This window comes from Limanda limanda, chromosome 16, assembly GCF_963576545.1.
Source record: "Limanda limanda chromosome 16, fLimLim1.1, whole genome shotgun sequence".
In the NCBI taxonomy this organism is placed as follows: domain Eukaryota; kingdom Metazoa; phylum Chordata; class Actinopteri; order Pleuronectiformes; family Pleuronectidae; genus Limanda; species Limanda limanda.
The window spans coordinates 4,598,669-4,619,960 of NC_083651.1; the positions used below are offsets into that span (position 1 = coordinate 4,598,669).

A 21,292-nucleotide genomic window follows, 5' to 3' on the forward strand; every position below is an offset into this window, starting at 1 on the left:
ACAATGACGGGTGGTAAGATGCACGGGCTTCTGGACTGAAATCAAACCAGGGAATCAGATGTCACTCTGCTTTCTGAAGAGCGGGGTTGTTAATCCAAGAAAATGCAAAGGATGCAGGAAAATCAGTCCACAAAACCAGAAAGGACTCAAGCAAGTGGAAGTTTACTGTAAATGTTCATTTCATTTACACATGGGTACAAGGGGTACTGAACCCCAGATTGCACCTGGGCGGGTGAATGGTAATAAACTGAACTGTAAAAAGCTTTGAGTGGTCATCAAGACTAGAGAAGCGCCAGATAAATACAGATAAAAGATTAAAGAAATGACAAAACAGAGACATCGAGAGCCAGTCCACCAATTCTGTTTCCTTTTATAGAAATGAACTATTCACGGTTGACAAAATGCATCACATACTTGATCACTTTATTCTGATATTCTGCTTGTAACAAAGTTGGACATCATTAGAGACTGGAAACAAAGCGGTAGTTCTCATGAAGGCGTCTGCAGCTCTGGAGTCAGCAGAGCCTGAGCTTCCTGTTCGGTGACCGGGACGTCAGAGAGGTGCTGGAGGAACGGCCGGCCGTGGATGCAGGACCTGCTGTTCTCCCCAAGCTGCTGCTCCATCCGCACCAGCATTTCCTCCACATCTTCCCTGGATAGATTTGTGGTCACCTGCCGGGCAAGTCGTACAGCTTCTCCCTGTGAGCGCAAAAAACAACACACAATTCACACATTTTAAGAAAACCCTCCAGTGACGACTTCTTATCCTCCATTTGCAGCATCTCTCACCTGCAGGTAGTTTGTGACTTTGAGCGGCCGGCTCTCCTGCACCGTCCCGGCCTTCCTGTGAAGAACTGCAGTCAGGATCTCCCTGAGGTCGTCCACACCGAGGAAAGGCACACAGTCGGCCATGGCTGTCACTTCCAGATGTCTGTCGGCTGACGTGAGGCCTGGCCAAAACAAGCAGAGGACAAGGATTAATATACTCCAGACGCTACTTCTATCTCCAGGAAAGAATAATAAATAAATATTGTGGTTTACGGCCGGAGTGAGGACCAAGTCAAACAAGCTGAGGGCCAAATGGAGTGTTAAATGACTAATAGAAGCCCCGGCCGACTGGAAGGAAGTTGTCTTGTAGGGTGGAAGAATGATGGCTTCTTATTTCATGAGGAAATACTACAAATCACCGACAATTTATATTTCTGATACATGACTTTGGATGCAGAATGAAGTCTGAAAGGTAAAATATAAAAACTGGAGATGCAGAGACATTTAGATTTATTGAATATGTCTCTGCTGGATGCGCCGCTTGTGCAAGTACATTTGCTATTATTTATGTCGAGAGCAGCAAGTGACCCTGACAAATTCCCTGATTATAATACCAACAACTCCATAGAGATACGTGTTGTTTGAATATGTCAATTCTTTCCATTTTAAAAAAAATAACGGCAAATGCAAGCGATAATTCACAATACACATTTTTCAACAATCCTCAGAAACAACAGAGATACTCAGCGGAGGTTGTGCAATGAAACCATCTTACATATGCCGCTGCCTTCAATCCCATGCACACCCACCGAGGTCCGGCCGTGCCAAATGAAAATTCCTTGAATTTCTCAAAGGGCAACCATTCTCCTCACCTGCACGCTGGGGTACCAACCCACTGTGAGACCCTGCTGCCGGGCAGAGGGCCAGTGTCAACCGAGGTGAACCGCTCCGGCAACACAAACAGCCCACGCTCACAGGGCACCGCTCGGCTTTGCAAAGTCAGTAACAAGTAATTAATAGTGAAGTAAATAACGTCACAATGATAACGAAGCTGGCATTTATTTATTTATTTCTCAAATTGTGTGTTTTTAACTCTCAGCAACCTTGCATTTGACTGTATTGCAGTATAAACGTGTTTAAACTCCACTGACGCCGACTTCAATTATCAGAATCATTTGTCAGCCTCAACATTTTAATATTGAAGGTTTGTTTTTTTTAAAGATAATGTTAGTAAATCATATATCTTATACTAATATTAAGAGACTTCCCTCCGGAAAAAGGTTCCGGGCTATCAGGACCAAAACGTCTCGCCATCTGAACAGTTTTTTCCCCGTGGCAGTGGGGCTCACAAACAAGCCCCCTGCACCACACTGACTCTGCATCACACTGACTCTACCCCACCAGCCCCCCCCCCTGCACATAATTTATAACTTATATATTAATGGCACTATCACCAATCTCTGCACCTTCGCACAGCACGTGCCCATAACTCTTTTACTCTGTTACTGTATATATGTATATACTTTATTCTACTTTATTCTATTTTATTTTATTTTATTCTATTTCTTATATATTGCTGTTTTTCTTATATTGTTGTTTTTATGTCAGTGCACCAACGACACCAAGTCAATTTCCTATATGTGCAAACATACCTGGCAAATAAAATAATTCTGATTCTGATCTGATTCTGATTGACAGTCTGTTTATAGCTACAGATTATTGGTTATTATAACGAATGTCTTCTTGAATGTGTCTGTTCTCAAACTTCACTCAGTAACCCACAGTGACAAAGCAAAAACTGAACTTTAGAAATGTTTGCAAATTTATTAAAATGGAAAAACTGAAATATCACATGGACTAAAGTATTCAGACACTTTGCAATGATATTCAAAGGTTAAAGATTTAGTTGAAGGGATGCGAATGTTTAATCTTATCCACAAATAATCCAATAATCAATTTCTATAGTAAATGAGACCTTTAACCAACCGGACTCCAACAATAAGAAATCCTTGTTTTGTGATTGACTGGGTGTGTTGTGCACTTTTGTGTTGTACTATGGTGCTTTTGTTTTGGGATCTGTTGTTCTATCAGGATCCAAAGGACACGTGATTAGCAGATAAATGCTCGATTGCACACATATATGTCTGTTATGATTGAATAACATTTTATTGACAATGTACCTGGAGTGAGTTTGATTTTAAACCCATTAGCCACAAGCCTGGGATCAGAGAAGAGGAGGCGTCCATCCAGCTCAGGGCTTCGTTTCTCCATGTTGCACAAAGCATCTGTATATTCAGCTCCCCCTAGATTTCTAGAAGAGACACACAAGGAGACGTTAAACGTGCATCACTGTACTTTCATACATTCGATAAGCATTAATAGAAGCCAAGCACTAGGGTTTCTTTGCCTTAAAAATAGGGTTGCAAAGGGGCGGAAAGTTTCCGGTAAATTTCCGGAAACTTTGCGGAAACTTTCCATGGGAAGTTAAGCCTGGGAATTTGGGGAATTTTGAAAAATTAAATTAAACGCTGAGCAATAAAAACATCATTCTAAACTCTATTTTAAAGATGTATGGAATAAAGCACACGCTGCACGTTTCTTCCATCACATGCACAGATAATTCCCAGCATGCTTCACTCTACAGCAGGGCTATTGAGGCCTGCTGTAGAGTGAAGGACTAGTCAGGTAAGTTTCCATGATATTACTGGGGAAAATATATTAGCATGCTGATTGAGGATTGTTCATCTGTTCATCTAGCCTATTTCCATTCATTTATCCATCAATTGTAAAATATGTTTACAGACTATTCCAATTGTTTGGCTAACTATTTATATCTCTGGCATTGCATTAGCGTTTTTTTACAATTTTTTTCCTCATCTTATTCTACAGAACAATGCCACGTGCACTATCTCATGTGTGGAGACATTTTACCCCATCCAATGTAGAAGGAAAGGCTGTGTACATTTGCAAATACTGTGCAAAGACCTATGTTAAGAATGACACAACGATGCAGAAGCATATAGTCAAGTGCCCAAAGTTTCCTCAGGGCTCAAATCAGCCTATGACAAAACAAAATGTTTATATTTATGTCTGTATATGACAAGGTAAATACAGTTAGTATAAATTACCCACAACATTTCCAGTTTATTTCCGTTAATTCCCGTATATTCCCGTTAATTCCCATGGAAAGTTTCCAACTTGGAATATTCCCAGAATTTTGCAACCCTACTTAAAAATAGTCTTTACAATGTACTGTGTGTAAAGGAATTGGACGAGTGAGCAGTTTCCCAAAAGGAAAACAACGGTCAGAGTTTGGCTGGTGAGAGGTGAGTGATACTTTACCCATCTGTTAACTGTATCGGGTTCTGCAGACTCTCAGCTGGAAGTATATTATTCTCTAGAAGTCTCTTAAACAGCAAGGCTTCCTCCACTCGAAATGGGTTTAACAACATGAGCCTCTGACCACATAAAATGACCCAGGCGTTCTGAGAGGCCAGGCGGTTTACAAGGCGGTGGGGGGGGGCCCGCGGCGCTGCGCTGCGCCGGGATGAGAGGCGCTGGAGCCGCAGCCGCAGGGCCGCCACGCTGCAGGGGAGCGGCTGCGAGGGCCGAGCTGCTGAGGTCTTCATCTTCCTCTGGGGCTGAGCAGAGAAGAGCTCGTCCAGCAGCTGCTGATTGGACAGGGGGGCTTTGCGTTTCAGGCTGCGCACGTGGCTCCTCGGGGGGGCCGGGCTGGGGTCTCTGGGGCCCTCAGCAGGGGCCAGCTTGCTCCTTTGGTCCTGGTGGTGTTTCGCCTTCTCCTCAGACCTGCAGAGTTCATCACTTTTATTCAATCAGTTCCAAGTTGGCTTTCTAGCGTTGACTGGTGCAACAGGTTGGCCTTACAACCATAGATATATATATATAAAGACTAGATGTCTCGTTCGACGGAGCCGGACGTCACCACATGGCGGCCATCTTGCCAGAGGTTGCTCGCTAACCCATAACATTGTGTTGGTAGTGGTAAATAACCATAACTTGCTCAATTTTCAACCGATTTTGAAACGGTCTGGTTTGTTATAAACGTCAGAGATGTAGATATGACAATGCATACTTATGAATAATTATGTTATTTTCTAAAAAATGTAATATTTAATGCAGTGTCATAACTATATCTCTGACGTTTATAACAAACCAGATCGTTTAAAAATCGGTTGAAAATTTAACAAGTTATGGTTATTTACCACTATCAACACAATGTTATGGGTGAGCGAGATGACCCGTAGCAAGATGGCCGCCATGTGCGGACGTCCGGCTCCGTTGGCCGGCAACGCAGACGAGACATCTAGCCTTTATATATGATATCTATGGCTCGCTCACCCATAACATTGTGTTAGTAGTGGTAAATAACCATAACTTGCTCAATTTTCAACCGATTTTGAAATGGTCTGGTTTGTCATAAACGTCAGAGATGTAGATATGACAATGCATACTTACCAATGAATAATTATGTTATTTTCTAAAAAAATGTAATATTTTATGCAGTGTCATAACTACATCTCTGACGTTTATAACAAACCGGACTGTTTTAAAATCGGTTGAAAATTGAGCAAGTTATGGTTATTAACCACTACCAACACAATGTTATGGGTGAGCGAGCAACCTCTGGCAAGATGGCCGCCATGTGGTGACGTCCGGCTCCGTCGAACGAGACATCTAGTCTTTATATATATATATATCTATGCTTACAACAGCCAGTGGGAGTCGAGTGTTTTGAGCATCAGAATCATGATGTTACAAAAACAATGTGCTTAGCGACTGGTTGCCATTGGTTGGCTGATATCTTATAAAACAGACATTCAGCAACATTGTACCAGGAGCTGTGAGATCCATGGACGTCTCCTCCACCTCCGAACGACCGGACTCACGGCTGCTAAGCCACCATGTGACATTATCGAGTTAAAACATATTAGAGCCCGTTCTAAAATAAGAATTCAGATTCCCAGTAACAACGTGTTCCCAGTGTTCATGCGGAGAACATGTTGAGAATCTGATACATGTATAGGGTGCTTTCCTCAGCAAAGTTGCCAACTCATGTTTCCATAGATCTTCATGTGTTAAGCATTAGGCCTTACACTTCAGCACCCCGTTATTCAAATAACCTGTTTCAAGGATAATTCCTAGAAGTGGTGTGCCACTTAACAGTGGAAGTGAAAGGGGCCAAGTGCTTGCCACATCTCATTTCATGTTTAAGACAGCAGCACAGCGAGGACGGATTCTAAACAGATGTCTTTTTCCATGCACTCGTCCATACCTTATATAAGGGCCCATGTACTGCTGATACATATTTTCCAACCTTGTAATTACTTTAAATTGGTATGCCGCGCAGTCTTAGGTAATTGGGCTGAAGCACTTCCAGTATAATGGTGTTATTCCATGATGCGAGTGGAGCAGCTCAGTTTGCATTTTCTTTTTACCCACGTGTGCATCTGGAGCATTTTAGAAGATTCTAATCACTGCATGACAACATTTACTCCTGTACTTCTTTCATTATCAGTTTTCGATGCAATCAACCAGTTCAATAAATGAAGAGTTGCCCATGTTCGGTACACTGTGCCGTGTTTTCTGATCTGAGACCAGCTCCATTTTATAAACCATCCATGTGCTTGGATCTCACAGTTTAGTCAGAATCAAACAAATAAAGCACTTTTCTATTAAATGTGCACATTCATGCGATCACTGTGTTATTTTCTTGTTTGTTATTGTCCAAATAACTCCATCCTGTCTTACCTTCATAATGTTAATCATTTAACTCTGAGGGACGCGAGGGTCAAACACAAACACTCATTACCTCCATCTGCTCGGTGCCAACTCTATTCTTGACAAGCCAACTATGTGTCACTCCGGAGTCCGGACTCCACTTATGAAGTAAGTGTAGGTGAGATTTTGAAATGGACAAAGAGACTTGTGTGAACCTAGGAAACAGGACATTTAGGCTTTATATTTGTGTTTGAGTCCCTAATAAACAAATGAGTGAACACAGGTTCATATCCCTCACTTTTCACCTTCACTTGAATCCCGTCAATGTTAATTCTTAGGTTTACAAATTGTACTTTAAACTGTTTATTTAAATTAGTTTAATCCCTGTTTTCAGCCAGGATCCTGACAAATAGCTTGAATCAACATGTTGGTATTTAGAAGGCAAGCTCGTGTGTATCGGGCTGCAGATGGTTGAGAGGAAGTTTTAGAGAAGAATAAGTTCTCTAGTGTTAGTTTTGTCTTTTAGCCAAAACTCCTGTGTTGCACAGCTGCTGAGTTAACTTGTTTTGCTGTTATACAATTAAAGAATTAAAGTTCTGAGTAACAACTTGGAGACAGGTCATTTATGTTTCTAATAAACAAGGAGTTCATATCAAAAACTCCATCATCAAATCAATGTCTATGTTTAATGTAATGATGTCAAATAAAAGCATTCTTCGAGGATTTAACGTTGAGGATATATAAACTTAGACTAGACATGGCAATCCTCTGGACAGATGGAATACTATACAGCACATGTCATCATTAATGATACCTGTGGAAAAATGTTGTCTACCTTGCTCACTATCAGACACGCTCAGGAAATTAGAAACACAGCTCGTATCAACATCATTTTCCAGACCGGGCTTTTCACGTGCAAATGACAGGTCAACCTTTCCCAACTCCCTCTGCCTTGCAAATAACAAGAAATGGAAATCACTGCTTGGAAAAGGTGAAGGTCTGGAAACTCACTTCTTATGGTCGTCCTCCCTCAGATTTTTCCACCTCTCTTGAGCGGTGACACTGACATCCTGCAGGCCGGCTGTGGGTTCCTCCCTCAGGACCTCGGCTCTGGCCTCCTTCTCCAACAAGGTGGCAGACGAGAGCGGCGCCCTGACGGCACGGCTGCTGATCAGGTCGTAGGCTGTCAGAGCATCCCGCTTCTCCATTATGCTGTTGAACATCTTTTTGTTCGAGCTGCAGTTGCTCTTTAACTCATTTGAGTGGGAATGATTGAGCTTGGAGGGCTGGTGGATTTTAACGGGCTGCAGGGGTTCTCGTGATACGGGGTCGGTCAGAGCCGTCCCGCGGCTCCAGTCCTCCGCTGAGATCTGGGGTTGGTTTGTTTCTGTCACTGAACCCACATTGTCCTCAAGTCTCTCCGAGGATTTGTTCGCCGAGTCTGTTTCTGTTGTCTGAGTGCAGCTCTGAGCCGCTTCATCATCATAAAGAGAAAAGCTGGACTGGTTGACAATCCAGTCCTCTGCCACAGAAGATGAAGAGCTGCTGTTCGAGGTCTGGGGGGGCAGTGATGCATCTGAGCCCTTGGCCGTAGACAGAGCGATGCCATGGTCATTGTGGTTGGTGACACCGACATCCATATCTTTACTTGAAGCATCATCCAGCGAAGGAGACATCTCACGGCCGAGCTGTTTCTCAGCCGAGGGATCACCGCCAGGTTTAAAGCCATAGAGAGAAACCAGCAAAGCCTCCACAGCAGTGAGCACAGCCTCCTAAACTCAGACAGATGACAGTTAAACGTCCAATCTAGCCCAGAGTTTTGTTCCCCAGTCATTGTTAAATCTGTGACTGTGACTTAGTTTGAATTTAACAGTCACCTTGTTAACAAGTAGAACCTGGGTCTTGTCCGGTGTCAGGTTGACATCGACTGAAGAGGGTGAAACAGTCATCTTTAGCAGAAGGGTGGGATATCGATTTGAGGCTGAATCTCCTGGATACTGAGCCGCGTAGTGCTGACGCAACAACTGATGATCAAATATACGATGGTTACACGGATATACGATTTTCAGGGAAACAAGAAGAAGAAAAGAATGCATTTAGAGACAAACAAATATGCATTGTACAAAGTCTGTCGCATTTATTTATCCAGAAATGATTCTACCTTCATTACATCCTTATGGTGGACCGGCCGGTTGTTGACAAATAGAAACGTTTTGTCAGGGCTGCATGAGCTGGTAGAGGAGTAATCTGCTCCAGGCTTCGGGAGAAAACCCTCTAAAGAGATCTGAACAAAATAAAGAGAATTATAATATTAATAGCCCAACACAAGCACAAAGCAGATGCCATACATACAAGGTTCAGACATAAATCAAATGTGTTTCTACTACTGATGTTTTCATGTCTCATCCGCTGATGAAACAACTAGTAGTTTTGGCACTTCATTAAATAAACTATCACATATTATATTTTCAATTAGGATGGTACAGTTGACATAAGGCAGTGTAACACCTAATACTATTAACATTTGAATCATATTATATAACGCAAAAGTTAATGTAGACCCACACATATTAAACAATGACCTTTCACCTAAAATCCCAGCGGAGGTAGTTCTCAAGAGCTAAAGTCGACGACTCTGCACAAAACTGAGCAACTGCACTCAAATCTCCAATATGAATATGGGCTAGTAAGAAATTATGGAAAGCTGTTAATGTTCTACAGATTGCAAGCAGAGAATAGCTATGCTTTTCCCCCACATGGCCCAGGGCTCATTATTAGCAGCAACGCACGCCAATGAAGTTAATAAATGAACTGCTGTTTCAGGTCACGGCACATATGCTTCTCTCTATTTCTGCTCATTAGGGTCACTTTATGGGAGCGTGTATGGCACCTCTGGCCCCAAAGGGCCGCAGCTATGTGTAGTCGTGCCGTCAAAAACCAGTGTCACATTTTGTTCTGCAGAGGAACAGCGCTTACGACTCACCCCCGAGCGAGCCCCCAGGGAAATTGTCAACCTGGCTCCCTTGATCACTAAGCTTCACTCTTGGGGACAAAGAGGAGAAAACGTTCTCTTTCATTGCTACAGGGTGTAAGAGGAAAAGGTGAAAGGTTGTTCTCATAACCGGGCACCAAAGTGCAGCAGCAGCAAAATAACAACAGCAAAGAGGAGAAGGAGAGAGAACCAGGGTGAAAAGGGCTGCTCCATATCTGTCAGAGTGGATTTGCTGGGAGCCTGGCGAGAGGTACGAGCCACACGACTCCTACCGTGACCAAGCAGAAAGTTACCGCTCACCAGTAATTCAATTATGATCAGCACAGCAAAGCTTAGCTAACAAAAAAAAATTCACTTTTCATCAGGAAAGAACTCAAAAGAAAAGGGCAAAGAAATAGTTGGCGAGCCCCCAACTGGCCACATTTGCTGGCTTGCGCCCAGGCGTTCCGGACGAGGTTATTAGCTCAGAGTCAAGTATAGCGTGCACGCACTTATTTGTTCTGCAGATACACAACACATACTACTAACTAAACAAATAAATTGCAGTCATCATTCATTTACTGTGCAAATCAATGTGTTTCCACTTCCTCAGTTTTACTTATTGTATACGTCGTTTTTTGGCAGATTGTTTTTTTCAATCAAGAGTCACAATATTTGATTTGGATCTGACTGAAAACAATGTAACGTGTAATTTGTAGTTATGATTGTTGCCTATAGTGAAGGGCAGGGCGGCATGGGATCCACAGAATGAGAGCAAAAAGTGCAAGGTGTGTGCATGAGGTAACACTTGACTAAATTAAAATGTGTGTGTGTGTTTTTTAAACTAATGTAAACTCAGGTATCCTCTCTAGCAGCTTTGTTTCCTCTCAGCACTTTCCCCTGAACTCACCTCCGGTTGCTCTTGGTGATAGTGGCATGGAAGCAGGTTGGCCACGGCGCCGGGCCCCAGTGTAGCAAGGAGGGCACTTCTGTGATCGGCCACCTTGGACTTCTGCCAAACCACCACCTGGAACAATATGACACGAGTCAACTTCCACGAGTCCACATCAGGCTTCACACTGCACAAAACACCTGTTATGATAGTAACCGGGCCAACAAGCTGCCAACACATCTGGAGTTCATACATTTTATTCGTCAAATGATTCAGCAAGAGACGCACAAAAGCTTAAATTTCAGTGTGCCAAGCTTAGGGAGCTGAGGAGGAGTAAAAGTTAATGGGTGCTTAAATTAACATTGAACAATAAATCATTACAAGACCTGACACAAATTGATATTCTTGCTTTTCTTACTCTTACTTCTTGAAACACGATTTCATCCTTGAGTGCAAAATAATTGACTCAACACAATAGAAATCAAAGCATCAGGAATTTGTTACGTTTATACTGATGATTGATGATGTTGTTCATTGATTACAAAACATCATGAAGTGAGGTCATGATTATTTTCATAAATATCAAAAATGATTTTTCGAAAATATTACATAATTATCAATAAAATAATTAAATAAAACATGACACCTCAAAAACATGTCTGATCAGAAAACAGTTCAAATATGTTGTCACCCACAAGTGGGCTGGTAATTTGTGTTTAACAGTGAATATATCTCCCGGGTGTTGATTTCTAAAAGCATGCAGAGTGTTGCAGGGCATGCCTCAGCTATTAAATACACAATCTGGCGCATGTAAACGGATCACTCCTGTAAACAGTTCTTGAAGAAGCTGTGAAACACGACACAAGCCAAATAGCAGAGTTGGAGATAGAGGATAGGGGCAACTGAGTGCTGATTGTGCAAAAATGGATTTACTACTCTAACCTGACGACCTCAAAACTGATTTCTATGAAATTCATACGGGAGTCGTGTGGCTGCTGCGTGACCCACACCACCTATATACACTTCTGTGTACAAACTAGCTGCAGCCTGAAACCGAATCGGGGGTTAAGCCTGCAGCTGTGTTCAGCAACTTGCTCAGGCGTCATAATCAGCCAAATCAGAGTTCACCGTCCAGCAGCCATATTTGTGTTTGGGGCAAATGACAGTTACACTTAGCTGTGGTCTGAAACCTTGTAATGAATGGAAACGTCAACTGCTAAATAATTCCTCTGATGATTAATCTGCTCTTGTGAAATGGAACAAACCAAAATACAATTACTGGCTTTTTTTTTTATTGCGCACACCAAAAAAACGTGAACTTATTATGTAATCACGCACACTTTTGTCAGAATAATTTAATTGAAATGAGCAATCTGTATATGTATAAGTCTTATTATCACTAATGACTCAGTTAGGTTGATGAGATATTATGATTAATCTTCTCAAAAGTTCTGAAAACTTGTCACATGGCTTTGGTTTGTGTAACCAACAATCATGTAGTTAATCTGCTGCTGCTCATTAACACACAACCCGAAAGAGCAAACCCTAAAGTATCAATACAGCAGGAGTCACATTTTTTAATCATGACTATTGTTACGATTCTTTGCGGAGTCAAGCGGTGGCTGTAATGACGTAAGAGCATTTTAGGGATTGGGCCACAACTCAAAAGATTTTTATTAGTTTAAGACGCACAGTGTGTTGTAGATTTACTAGTCTTGAGTTTCAGGCTGCAGACAGGGTTCATTGTTCCCTGAACAGCTGCAAAACCCAGCCGACACTCCTGCTGCATCCTGAGGTTTCGTTATTATTTGTGTTTGCTTGTCTCTAAATACGGCATCGTGCTCCTCAGCCTGCTGTGGAGAGCATGCGACACTAGAGCTCTCTGGAGCCTGCAGGGGTAAATACAGCAATAATTCACCTTAAGCAATCTGTCATCCGCTGCTGTGGATTTAAGTACAACAGATATCAGTCAAATAAAAGCTCTCAGATCTAAGCCTGTGCTCTGAATCTCCCTGAAGACTGAGCTACAGTGAAAGAGGTATTTAGCAGCTAAGAGTGATTATTAATTAAATATCTTAAGTTTTAAATAATAACATTTATATTTGCTTACATGTAATTGATTAGTAAATCAATCAGGTTATATAAGCATTAGTTGCAGCCATAATAAACACATGTAAAATATGTTGCAGTTTCCACAGTTAAAAACCTTGATGAATCAATTCATGTAAAAATCTGCTATTTAGAAAAGCACTTGAATAATATTTTAAATCCAAAACAAGTCCATTAGTAAATAAGCTACTGTGGTCATGTTGTGTAACTCATTTCAAAACCACATGCACACAACTCTAAAAGACTCTTACAACTTATAATTACTCCTTATTAGCTACAGGCACACGCACTGTGTTGTGTGCATATGATTTCTTTAATGTTAATGAGCAAACACTAAACCAGCATCTTCCAGGTTGCAGGTCTGTGGTTTGGCTCTTTAAACACTTAGATGATATTTTCATAAGTCAGTGATTACAGTCAGGAATTTGAAGACGGTGTTTGATGAATTATTTACCCGACAAGTTTCATTTTGTAACTTTGTGTTTCAGGACTTTACAGATTTGAAAAGTAATCAAATGAGGCCATGCACAACTTGTACATGCAACTTACAGTTTACACTGTTTTTCACATTATATTATTATAGGTATTACAATAAGGAGAAATAAGGTGGAATTCTAAAGGCTATTTGTCATTTTCCATTTGTTTTTGTTTCTACTTCTGTTCCTAATCTTGTAAATGTCAGTGAGTAAAACTATTCTTTCACTTAATGTAATTATTAAACTGAGTCATGTATTAAGTAAACTGCTCAATACGATAGCAGTGGTAAGATTTGAAGGAATCAAGCATCTCCTGTTCCTTCTTTACCTTTTAAGATTTAAATAATGTCTTAAATATCGTGTAATCTTACAGAGGCGTTCAGTGCTTTAACACACATCATCCTTGTCATATAATACAACATTACACAACATGAACTCAGGCTGTATTGACAGAAACTGAGGAGGCTTTTGAACCAGTGATGTTCAGTCATTTGAAGACAAATGAGGACACCTAGCGGCTGCTGTGTGTGTGTGTGTGTGTGTGGATACAAACTGTAAGAAGAAGATTATGTTACTTTACAGGACAAACTTAAATTTTAGCAAAACCCCAACATCTCCCCTTTGTTTAGTTGTGTTACAATTCTGCAGTTTCAGCAGCTTCACTTGTCTCAGCAGCAGGAACTATTTGTGTTTCTCTTGATTTCATGATTTCTCTTGATGAAAATACTTTCACCTCCCTCGGTTAAAATCGTAAAAGTGAGTCGGTCTTTACCTTATTGTGAACGAGCGTGATCCTCAGGTCAGGTTTGATTATAGCGTACGCTATCAGCAGGTCTTGGACTTTCTTCAGCTCCTCTTTGCACTTCTTGCTAGAGGAATAGAACTGCCTCCTCACTGGGAGATTCTTGAACAGCTTCAGCACACACACTGTTGTACCTGTTCAACACAGAAGAAAAGACGTGTGTCACAGCTTTTAACATTAAATGTATATGTTCCTTCAAGGCTTAAGGATGCAGGTGGACTAGATCTACCTGGACACATATTTGTTAAAGTGTGGATTATTCTTTAAACAATTTATTTTAGCCGAGGTGCACTGTATCAACTGTAGCTACTGCTTACTTTTACTGATGTGCATTTTGAGGAGGAAAAACTATCCAGATTAGATTAGATAAGAGTGCATTTGTTCTTCAGAAATGTGTTGCTCCCTGGGAGATTCATTAAAGGACTTCAGCCTTGCCTTGACCCAAGTGAGACGGCTTCTGAGAGACAATCTCCCCCGTGGAGTTCAGCATGTATTGGACGCTGATGTCCTCCTCCACCGTCTTCGTGGTGACAGCTACCTGAAAGGAAATCAAACCAGTTAATAGACCGACACACCAGGATTCATATGTGTTTCTCATTATATCCTGATGAATGAATGAGTCTCGCAATGTGTAAAATATAAATAAAGTAAAAAACCTTCTGTTACAGATGATTTCTCACATCATTGTGATTGGTTGTGTGAGCCTTTGCTTTCACCGTGTAATCTGCTTTTATTTTACCGATATCTTTAGCTAGGTTTCTCTTCAGATAACACATAAAGACTTCTCACCTCCGCCACTGCACAAACGGAGCCCAGTGCTTCTCCTCTGAAGCCGTACGTTTCCAGACGCTCCAGGTCGTCATGGCAACAGATCTTTGAAGTATAATGTCTCACAGCCATCACGGGAGTATCTGCGGTTTTGATCCCTTGGCCGTTGTCTCGTACTTCTATCCGGTCCAGACCATAATTCTCCTGCAGTGGGAAAGTCAGTACATACTGTCGGCTGCAAAATGTACGAACAAATATAAGAATAATATTGCTGCTAAATGGGCAAGAATACAAATCCAGGTTCTGCACTAGACTGTTATTTTTTTTTACTACTGTATTATCCCGCCTATAGTGTATTCATATTTATATATATTTATCTTGCTCATAGTGTATCGTTCTTATACAATACAATACCTCTTAATACTGTACTATTCCATATATATTTGTTAATGTACATATCTTATTTATTTACATATTCCACTTTAAATATGCACAATACCCTTTTTTGCACTTCTGGTTAGACGCTAAACTGCATTCCGTTGTTTAAGTACTTGTACTGTGCAATGACAATAAAGTGGAATCTAATCTAAAAAAAAAAAAATCGAATCTAATCTGTATCCAAATCCAAATCCCAATAATCATGTGTCTTATTCCAGAATCTGTCATTAAGATACTGTACCAGTTTAACATCGATGCTTGAAGCTCCGGCGTCCAGGGAGTTTTCCAACAGTTCCTTCAGAACGCTCAACACGGAGGTGATGACCTGGGAGCTGGACAGCAGCCGCACGGTATCCCGCGGCAACTGGTTCATGATTCCAGGTCTCTGTGGGAGAAGAGTCTGGTTTCTGATTCAATCAACTGTTCAAATGTTCACTGGGTATCTGCAGTTATGAACACGCTAATTACAAGTCTTTCTGCCACAAAGATCCTTTATGTTAAAAACTGGAATTTGTTGTTGCCGCTCATATAACTCGTGTTTGAATGTTACAATTTCATCTTTAACTAGGAAGACTGAGACTGCAGGAGTGGAGTTGTTTGTTTATGGCTCAGCATCAAAGGATTCATGGTGTATGTATGTCCGCGTTACAGAACATCGTGTTTTAATGGCGTGTAAGCTAACTTTGACGCCACGCCACGGTCACACCGTGTGACGAAAAAAAAAATCCGTCAGTCAGTTTTTATCTCCATCTTGTTGTGATGACACTCATCTCAATTTGAAGTTGATCCGATGAAAGCCCTGGTAGAAGTACATCAAATTAAAAATGTGGAATACGGCCACTAAATGCAAAATAGCAGGCTTCCTGTTGTGTTTTTCCAATTGCACCTAAGACTTTTTTGTTTGTCTGGTCATGATACACCTGTGTATCGATTTTTGTGAAGACCGGTCTATGTGAACATGTTCCAGGGGTCTCGGGGGGCACCGTTGAGCCATTTTGCGACGCCCATTAAAAAAATTCCTCCAGAATACGTACATTTTCACCACTTTCTAACTTTCTGCTAATTTTGGTAAGAATTTTAGCATGTTAAAGCCCTCAAAAAGCCAATTCATTTGCCTGAATAATAATCCTTACAATTTCAATAGGGCCTCACCATTCTTACTCTGATGTCAGTGCTCGGGCCCTAAAAATAATTTTCCAGGAACTTTAACTGAGTTTTTCCTGACAATTGAGGCCAGCAATGTGTTAAATATTAGAATTGGTATTGACACTTTAAAAACCATGTTTACTGAAGCAGGCTTCATCATTAAGTGTCTGACATTCAGGCGACAGCTGCATCCATCACAGAAAACAGGACAAGAGGGTCGTCTGACCTCATTAACGTGTTTCTGTGACTTCATATGAAGCATGAATTCTTCTCTTGTGTCCCTCATATGAACCTGGACAGAAAATTAGTCTGCTGCAGCTCTATGACAATTCCAAAGTGCAAATACCACCACAAGGTTATTGAGTTATTACTCACACTTTAACACGCACCTCTAGTCGCCTCCCTTTAGTTAGTTTCTTTTCACCAGTGAGTTAAATTTCAAAGAAACTAGGATCTGTTGTAAGGGTTCAGATACACAATAAACAAATCAAGGAAAACAAAGATTATTTGCATATTATTTGGTCATTTTAATCAATTCCCAAGTATTTGTAGATATGACTCAATTTAAATATAAGAAGCACTCGTATTGTAAACATAAGACGAGTCACCTGACACCAGGTTATGGGTCCAGTTATCTCCTTCCAGTCATTTACTCCATGAAAAGCTATTTAATTAAGTAAATAAACCTCCATAAATGAGCTAACAGGCACTTTAACTGGGACTGTAACTGGTCTGCAGCTGATACTGGTTTACTCTGATGGTTCAACTGGAACCAGTGCAAACAGAAGAGGTGACGTCACGATCTCAGGCAGATATAAACATCGTGATTTGAACTTTAACAGTTAAATACTGACTTGAAGGAGAAGTCTGTGGAGAGCAACAACACGCAGCGACAACCCGGAAGCGACCCGGATTCCCGCCCCCTCTTCAACCCGCTGATTGGCTGGCACTGACACGGGGGCGGGTTCAAAGCGAACTAGAGGGTAGTTACCTCCCTGAGTGAGGACTGACAGGCGCAACGTGGATTCAGGCTCACGTCCACGTCCATAGCTTTCGGGAGTAGAACCATTTCTCCACCACAACCAAACCTAACAAACCAGAATCTAACCAAACCACCATTCTATACCCCCGTGTTATCTGCTCGGTTCCCCTTTGACAACCCACGACTGAGCCTGCTGGTTTTTAACCGAGGGAATCTAAAACCCTTTCACCCGGCGCTGCTTCCCTTAAACCGCACGTCCACTTCCGGCAGTGAGGGACGTGCTGTCAGCGCCGGACCTGGACACATCCACAGGGGACAGACAGACGCTTTCTGTCCGTAGCCCCCCTGTCCTCCGTGAAGACAGCCCCCCCACCCCCCATCCCACCCCCCCACCCCACTGACCTGCTGCTGCTACCTGTGAGTCCGTGACGCTGCTGTGTGTGTGTGTGCTGTGTGTTGTCTGTTTGTTTTAATTCAAAAAAGGTTTGTGTCATGATGCTGATAAACATGGGAATACGGAGCAGGATCGGGTCCGGGCTATGTGCTGGAAACCAACGCATGTCTACAAGGGACGTTTCCTTATCGAGGCTAGTCAGGCACCGGGGATGGGGGGGTGGATGGGGGGGGGGGTCCATCTTATCTGTTCTACGTTTAGTCAGACATGTGTTGGTGTTGCTGGTCCTGCAAGTGAGGTGAAGCTACCGATGTTATTCAGCAAGTAGTCGGGGGCCAAGCTACTCTTATTTTGTGTATTTTTAATTTGCAACTCCCAGTCAAATCGTGTGTCCGAGGTTGTTTTTTCAGTTGTGTGTCCGCTGCTGCAGCTCGTGTTGTTGTGTCGCGGTTGTCAAGAGCCATTATGCAAACAACGTGTATCCGTTACTTCGTGTGCATCAGCATTGGAAAGAAACTGTCTATTTACTGAAACCAGCACCGAATGCATCAGATTTAACCTCAGGAATCAGGGAATTGTGCAACAGCTGTATTTATCTTAATATGAAATCAAACCATGCAAACAGACTGAAATGTAATCTCCTCATTCCCACTGGTGCATTTACACTGATTGCAATGATTACCAAAAGTCAAAATGTAAAAAAAATGTTGGTAAATTAGTGAAGTGCCCCAGCTGAGAGGCCTTGTTTGTTGGTTTAAGTTCATTCCATCTCGCAATAACAGTTTCCCAGTGTCTTCATCCCAGTCTGGCAGCTGAGCGTGGGCCACAGGGCAAAGTTCAACAGGATTGCACAATAACTTTTTTCCTTGTTGTCACATTTAGACCTGCAGTGAGGGAAAAGTGCTGCAGTGGTACATTGTGTATTATTTCCTACTTTGAACAGAGGCTTATTATACAGAAAATTGCAAAAAAAAAGTACACAGGCCTGTTGCAGATACTGTATGTACAGTATTTATAGAGAGTGAGTAAAAGTGGGGATTGGTTTTCCTGACATTAAAACAGAAATCCAGTGCTTGTTTGGATTAGACATGTTAAACCCTCACAGTCATTGCTCAAGGCCACAAATTATTAATAAGAACACTACAGGAAAAACTACCAAAGTTTAACGCATCAACCTCCAGATGCAGTAAAGTAAAATAGAAGCCTGACCCCAACCTGAATATCAAGAGCTGATTTGTGACTTTTTAACAACACTATAATGGGAAACCAGTCTCAGTATATTAGAAAGAGTGAAATAACAAATCTAAATGTTCCAACGAGCTGAAATCCTGTTTTGTGAATGTTTATATTCCGCTGTCCACAGACCAGAATGAATGTGGGTGTGGCGCACAGTGAGGTGAACCCTAACACTCGGGTGATGAACAGTCGGGGGATCTGGCTGACCTATGCACTTGGTGTTGGAATACTTCACATTGTGCTCTTGAGCATTCCCTTCTTCAGTGTGCCGGTGGTGTGGACTCTCACTAATGTCATTCACAACTTTGTAAGTAACACTTTCACACTTTCGTCGCAGATCATTGTCGAACCGCTCACTTGATTCCAGGATGTCTTAGAAAATCATTACCTCTTTACCACAGTTAAATGTGGCTTCCAGCTAAATATGAGATGGTGTCAGTTTCCTTCCGTCTTGCCCGTGCTTGTTAAAATATGCTCTGTTTTGCGGAGGCTCTCCTTGTGGCAGCCTGACACATGATCTATTATGATAATTGGTCCACTCCATATAAGGTCTCCAGACAAAACTGACCCTTCATTGTCACACGGCTGGCAGGCAAATAAAGAAACCCAGTCAGTGTGTGTGATATCATTGATGAGTGTGAGCTCTGGGCACTTTACAGGGATTGTGTATCACAGCCACAACTGGAGGATATTAACAGTAACCAGTAAGGTCAACTGTAGCCTATTGTTGTCCTCACAATACAGCTGCAGTGTGTTAGGACTGTTAAGCTGTACGTCTGCATTTCAGTGTCATTACTTTCCCCTCTGTAATGCAGCTTTTCCATTTCAAGCTGAATTCCAGTGATTTGACACAGAAGCACCAGGCAGGAGATTTGTTGTTATTGTTGAGATTTTTACATTCTGCAGCTTAGACAGTAAAAATGAATTCAGTCTTTGGTACAACAGCTCGATTAAATATTGGAATATAATGTGGAGTTATTTATAAACTGCTGTATTTTATGATAAAGTAATGATTTTCATGAAGGTTTTAATGGTGAAAAAATGTGAAAACAGAAACTTCAAAGCATTCAATCCGTCTCTAATAGTCCTATTCATCCCAAACTGTAACTGTGCCATGTTGACGAGTTTTCTGTCTCTGCAGGGAATGTATGTGTTCATGCATGCGGTGAAAGGCACACCCTTCGAGACCCCAGACCAAGGAAAAGCAAGACTTCTTACACATTGGGAGCAGCTGGACTACGGCGTGCAGTTCACTTCCTCTAGAAAGTTCTTCACCATCTCCCCGATCATTCTGTATGTGCACGATAAACTCTGATCCTGTCTTTCCACTTGTTAATCATTTAAGCATCTGTTTAATCAAACCCAGTCTTCCATGCTGTCTACTATGACATTATTTCATCCTTAGCTCTAAAAGTAGAACATGGATCATGACTAGTTGTTTTGGAACAACTGTTAAAAGTAAAAGGCTGACGTTCATAGAATCCATGTGCTCACATTTGATCTTATTTCTCTTTCCCTGTATCAAGATCATTTAGTGGTTTATTGTTTTTAATGAATCCCTCTCGTCTTCCTCTGCAGATACTTCCTGGCAAGTTTCTACACAAAGTACGACACAACACACTTCGTCATAAACACTGCCTCACTCTTGAGCGTCCTGATTCCCAAGCTGCCGCAGCTACACGGAGTGAGGATCTTCGGCATCAACAAGTATTAAGACATTGTAAATGCTGTGCCTCATAGAGAGCACAGCTGATTCCTATGTGGTTTGTACCACCGATGTGTAAACCAAGTTTGTGTAAATGCCACTGTTGTCGATAGGATTTTCAGTTTGTACATGAAATGTTTAAAAGAACAGGATTTTGTTTGTAGATGACAGGATGCAATATGCATTACTAACTTATGTGAATATTTAATGATGTATTTTTGGCCTGCTTAGACCTGGGCTGGCCCAGGCCTCAGTCAGGCGTTTGCTTTAGTTCATATTTTCCTTTCTTTGCCTTCAATTCACATGATGTGAGTATACGTTTGTTTCTACCCACAGAGATGTCCCTAATGTATTTTTCAAAGATGTTTACTTCTTGGGGGGAGGAGCCTGTGGCTCGTTTATCGGTACACTCTCATTTTGTAATGGAAGTCAAACGTGTTTGTCCTGAGTGAAGAATGGAATCGTACTCTTTCTTTGCATGAGTTCCTTTGTATGTGAATCATTTGTCACTTGTGACTCAATCGGAACAGGGCAACGTTTTCATTGTACAGTTTTTTTTTGTGTGAACGTTATGTCCTGTTTGTCAAAATAAAGGTCCTGTATGTGGAAATGAGGCAAGTTGTCAGGTGAAGTGTTAAGTGAGTCCGGTCTGTCGTGTCCTGTGATAAACTGACTCTGACGTACAGTGCATTAAGAAAGTATCCAGACCACTACACCGTCTTCACTTGTTATATTGCTTTACAATGCTAAAATAAAATAAAATATCCCAAATTTTCTTTTACACTCAATCTAATAATAACAAAGACAAACTGAGCACTTGGAAAAGAGAGCTGGATCAGAGCCTGGTCAGACACAGCTCCATTATG

At 41.6% G+C, this 21,292-nt stretch overlaps 2 protein-coding genes across 2 annotated transcripts; one reads left to right on the forward strand and one right to left on the reverse strand.

Moving 5' to 3' along the window:
• Window positions 1-274: 274 nt before the first annotated feature.
• pms1 (PMS1 homolog 1, mismatch repair system component) lies at window positions 275-16,979 on the reverse strand. Its single transcript, XM_061088622.1, has 13 exons — window positions 16,718-16,979; window positions 15,205-15,348; window positions 14,547-14,729; window positions 14,193-14,295; window positions 13,728-13,891; window positions 10,389-10,505; window positions 8,669-8,791; window positions 8,385-8,531; window positions 7,519-8,279; window positions 4,111-4,575; window positions 2,949-3,079; window positions 790-950; window positions 275-699 (listed from the first exon to the last, which is right to left on the reverse strand). Exons 2-13 carry the CDS (start codon window positions 15,334-15,336, stop codon window positions 490-492), a joined length of 2,697 nt encoding a protein of 898 aa, XP_060944605.1. The 5' UTR covers window positions 15,337-15,348; window positions 16,718-16,979; the 3' UTR covers window positions 275-489.
• A 502-nt stretch (window positions 16,980-17,481) lies between these two features.
• Window positions 17,482-21,044, forward strand: ormdl1 (ORMDL sphingolipid biosynthesis regulator 1). The gene is made up of 4 exons (XM_061088962.1): window positions 17,482-17,508; window positions 18,849-19,028; window positions 19,863-20,014; window positions 20,300-21,044. The coding sequence occupies exons 2-4, from the start codon at window positions 18,855-18,857 to the stop codon at window positions 20,433-20,435; spliced, it is 462 nt and encodes a 153-aa protein (XP_060944945.1). The 5' UTR covers window positions 17,482-17,508; window positions 18,849-18,854; the 3' UTR covers window positions 20,436-21,044.
• The last annotated feature ends 248 nt before the right edge of the window (window positions 21,045-21,292 follow it).

What these genes read in the sequence shown, in the direction of transcription:
- pms1 (XM_061088622.1), bottom strand. Translation starts at nt 15,336, where the DNA reads ATGAACCAGTTGCCGCGGGATACCGTGCGGCTGCTGTCCAGCTCCCAG. An exon ending in CCGTTTGTGCAGTGGCGGAG is followed by an intron (nt 14,296 to 14,546) that starts GTGAGAAGTCTT and finishes ATTTCCTTTCAG; the next exon opens with GTAGCTGTCACCACGAAGAC. An exon ending in CCGATACAGTTAACAGATGG is followed by an intron (nt 3,080 to 4,110) that starts GTAAAGTATCAC and finishes TGTCTCTTCTAG; the next exon opens with AAATCTAGGGGGAGCTGAAT.
- ormdl1 (XM_061088962.1), top strand. Translation starts at nt 18,855, where the DNA reads ATGAATGTGGGTGTGGCGCACAGTGAGGTGAACCCTAACACTCGGGTG. An exon ending in CTAATGTCATTCACAACTTT is followed by an intron (nt 19,029 to 19,862) that starts GTAAGTAACACT and finishes CTGTCTCTGCAG; the next exon opens with GGAATGTATGTGTTCATGCA. An exon ending in ACCATCTCCCCGATCATTCT is followed by an intron (nt 20,015 to 20,299) that starts GTATGTGCACGA and finishes CTTCCTCTGCAG; the next exon opens with ATACTTCCTGGCAAGTTTCT.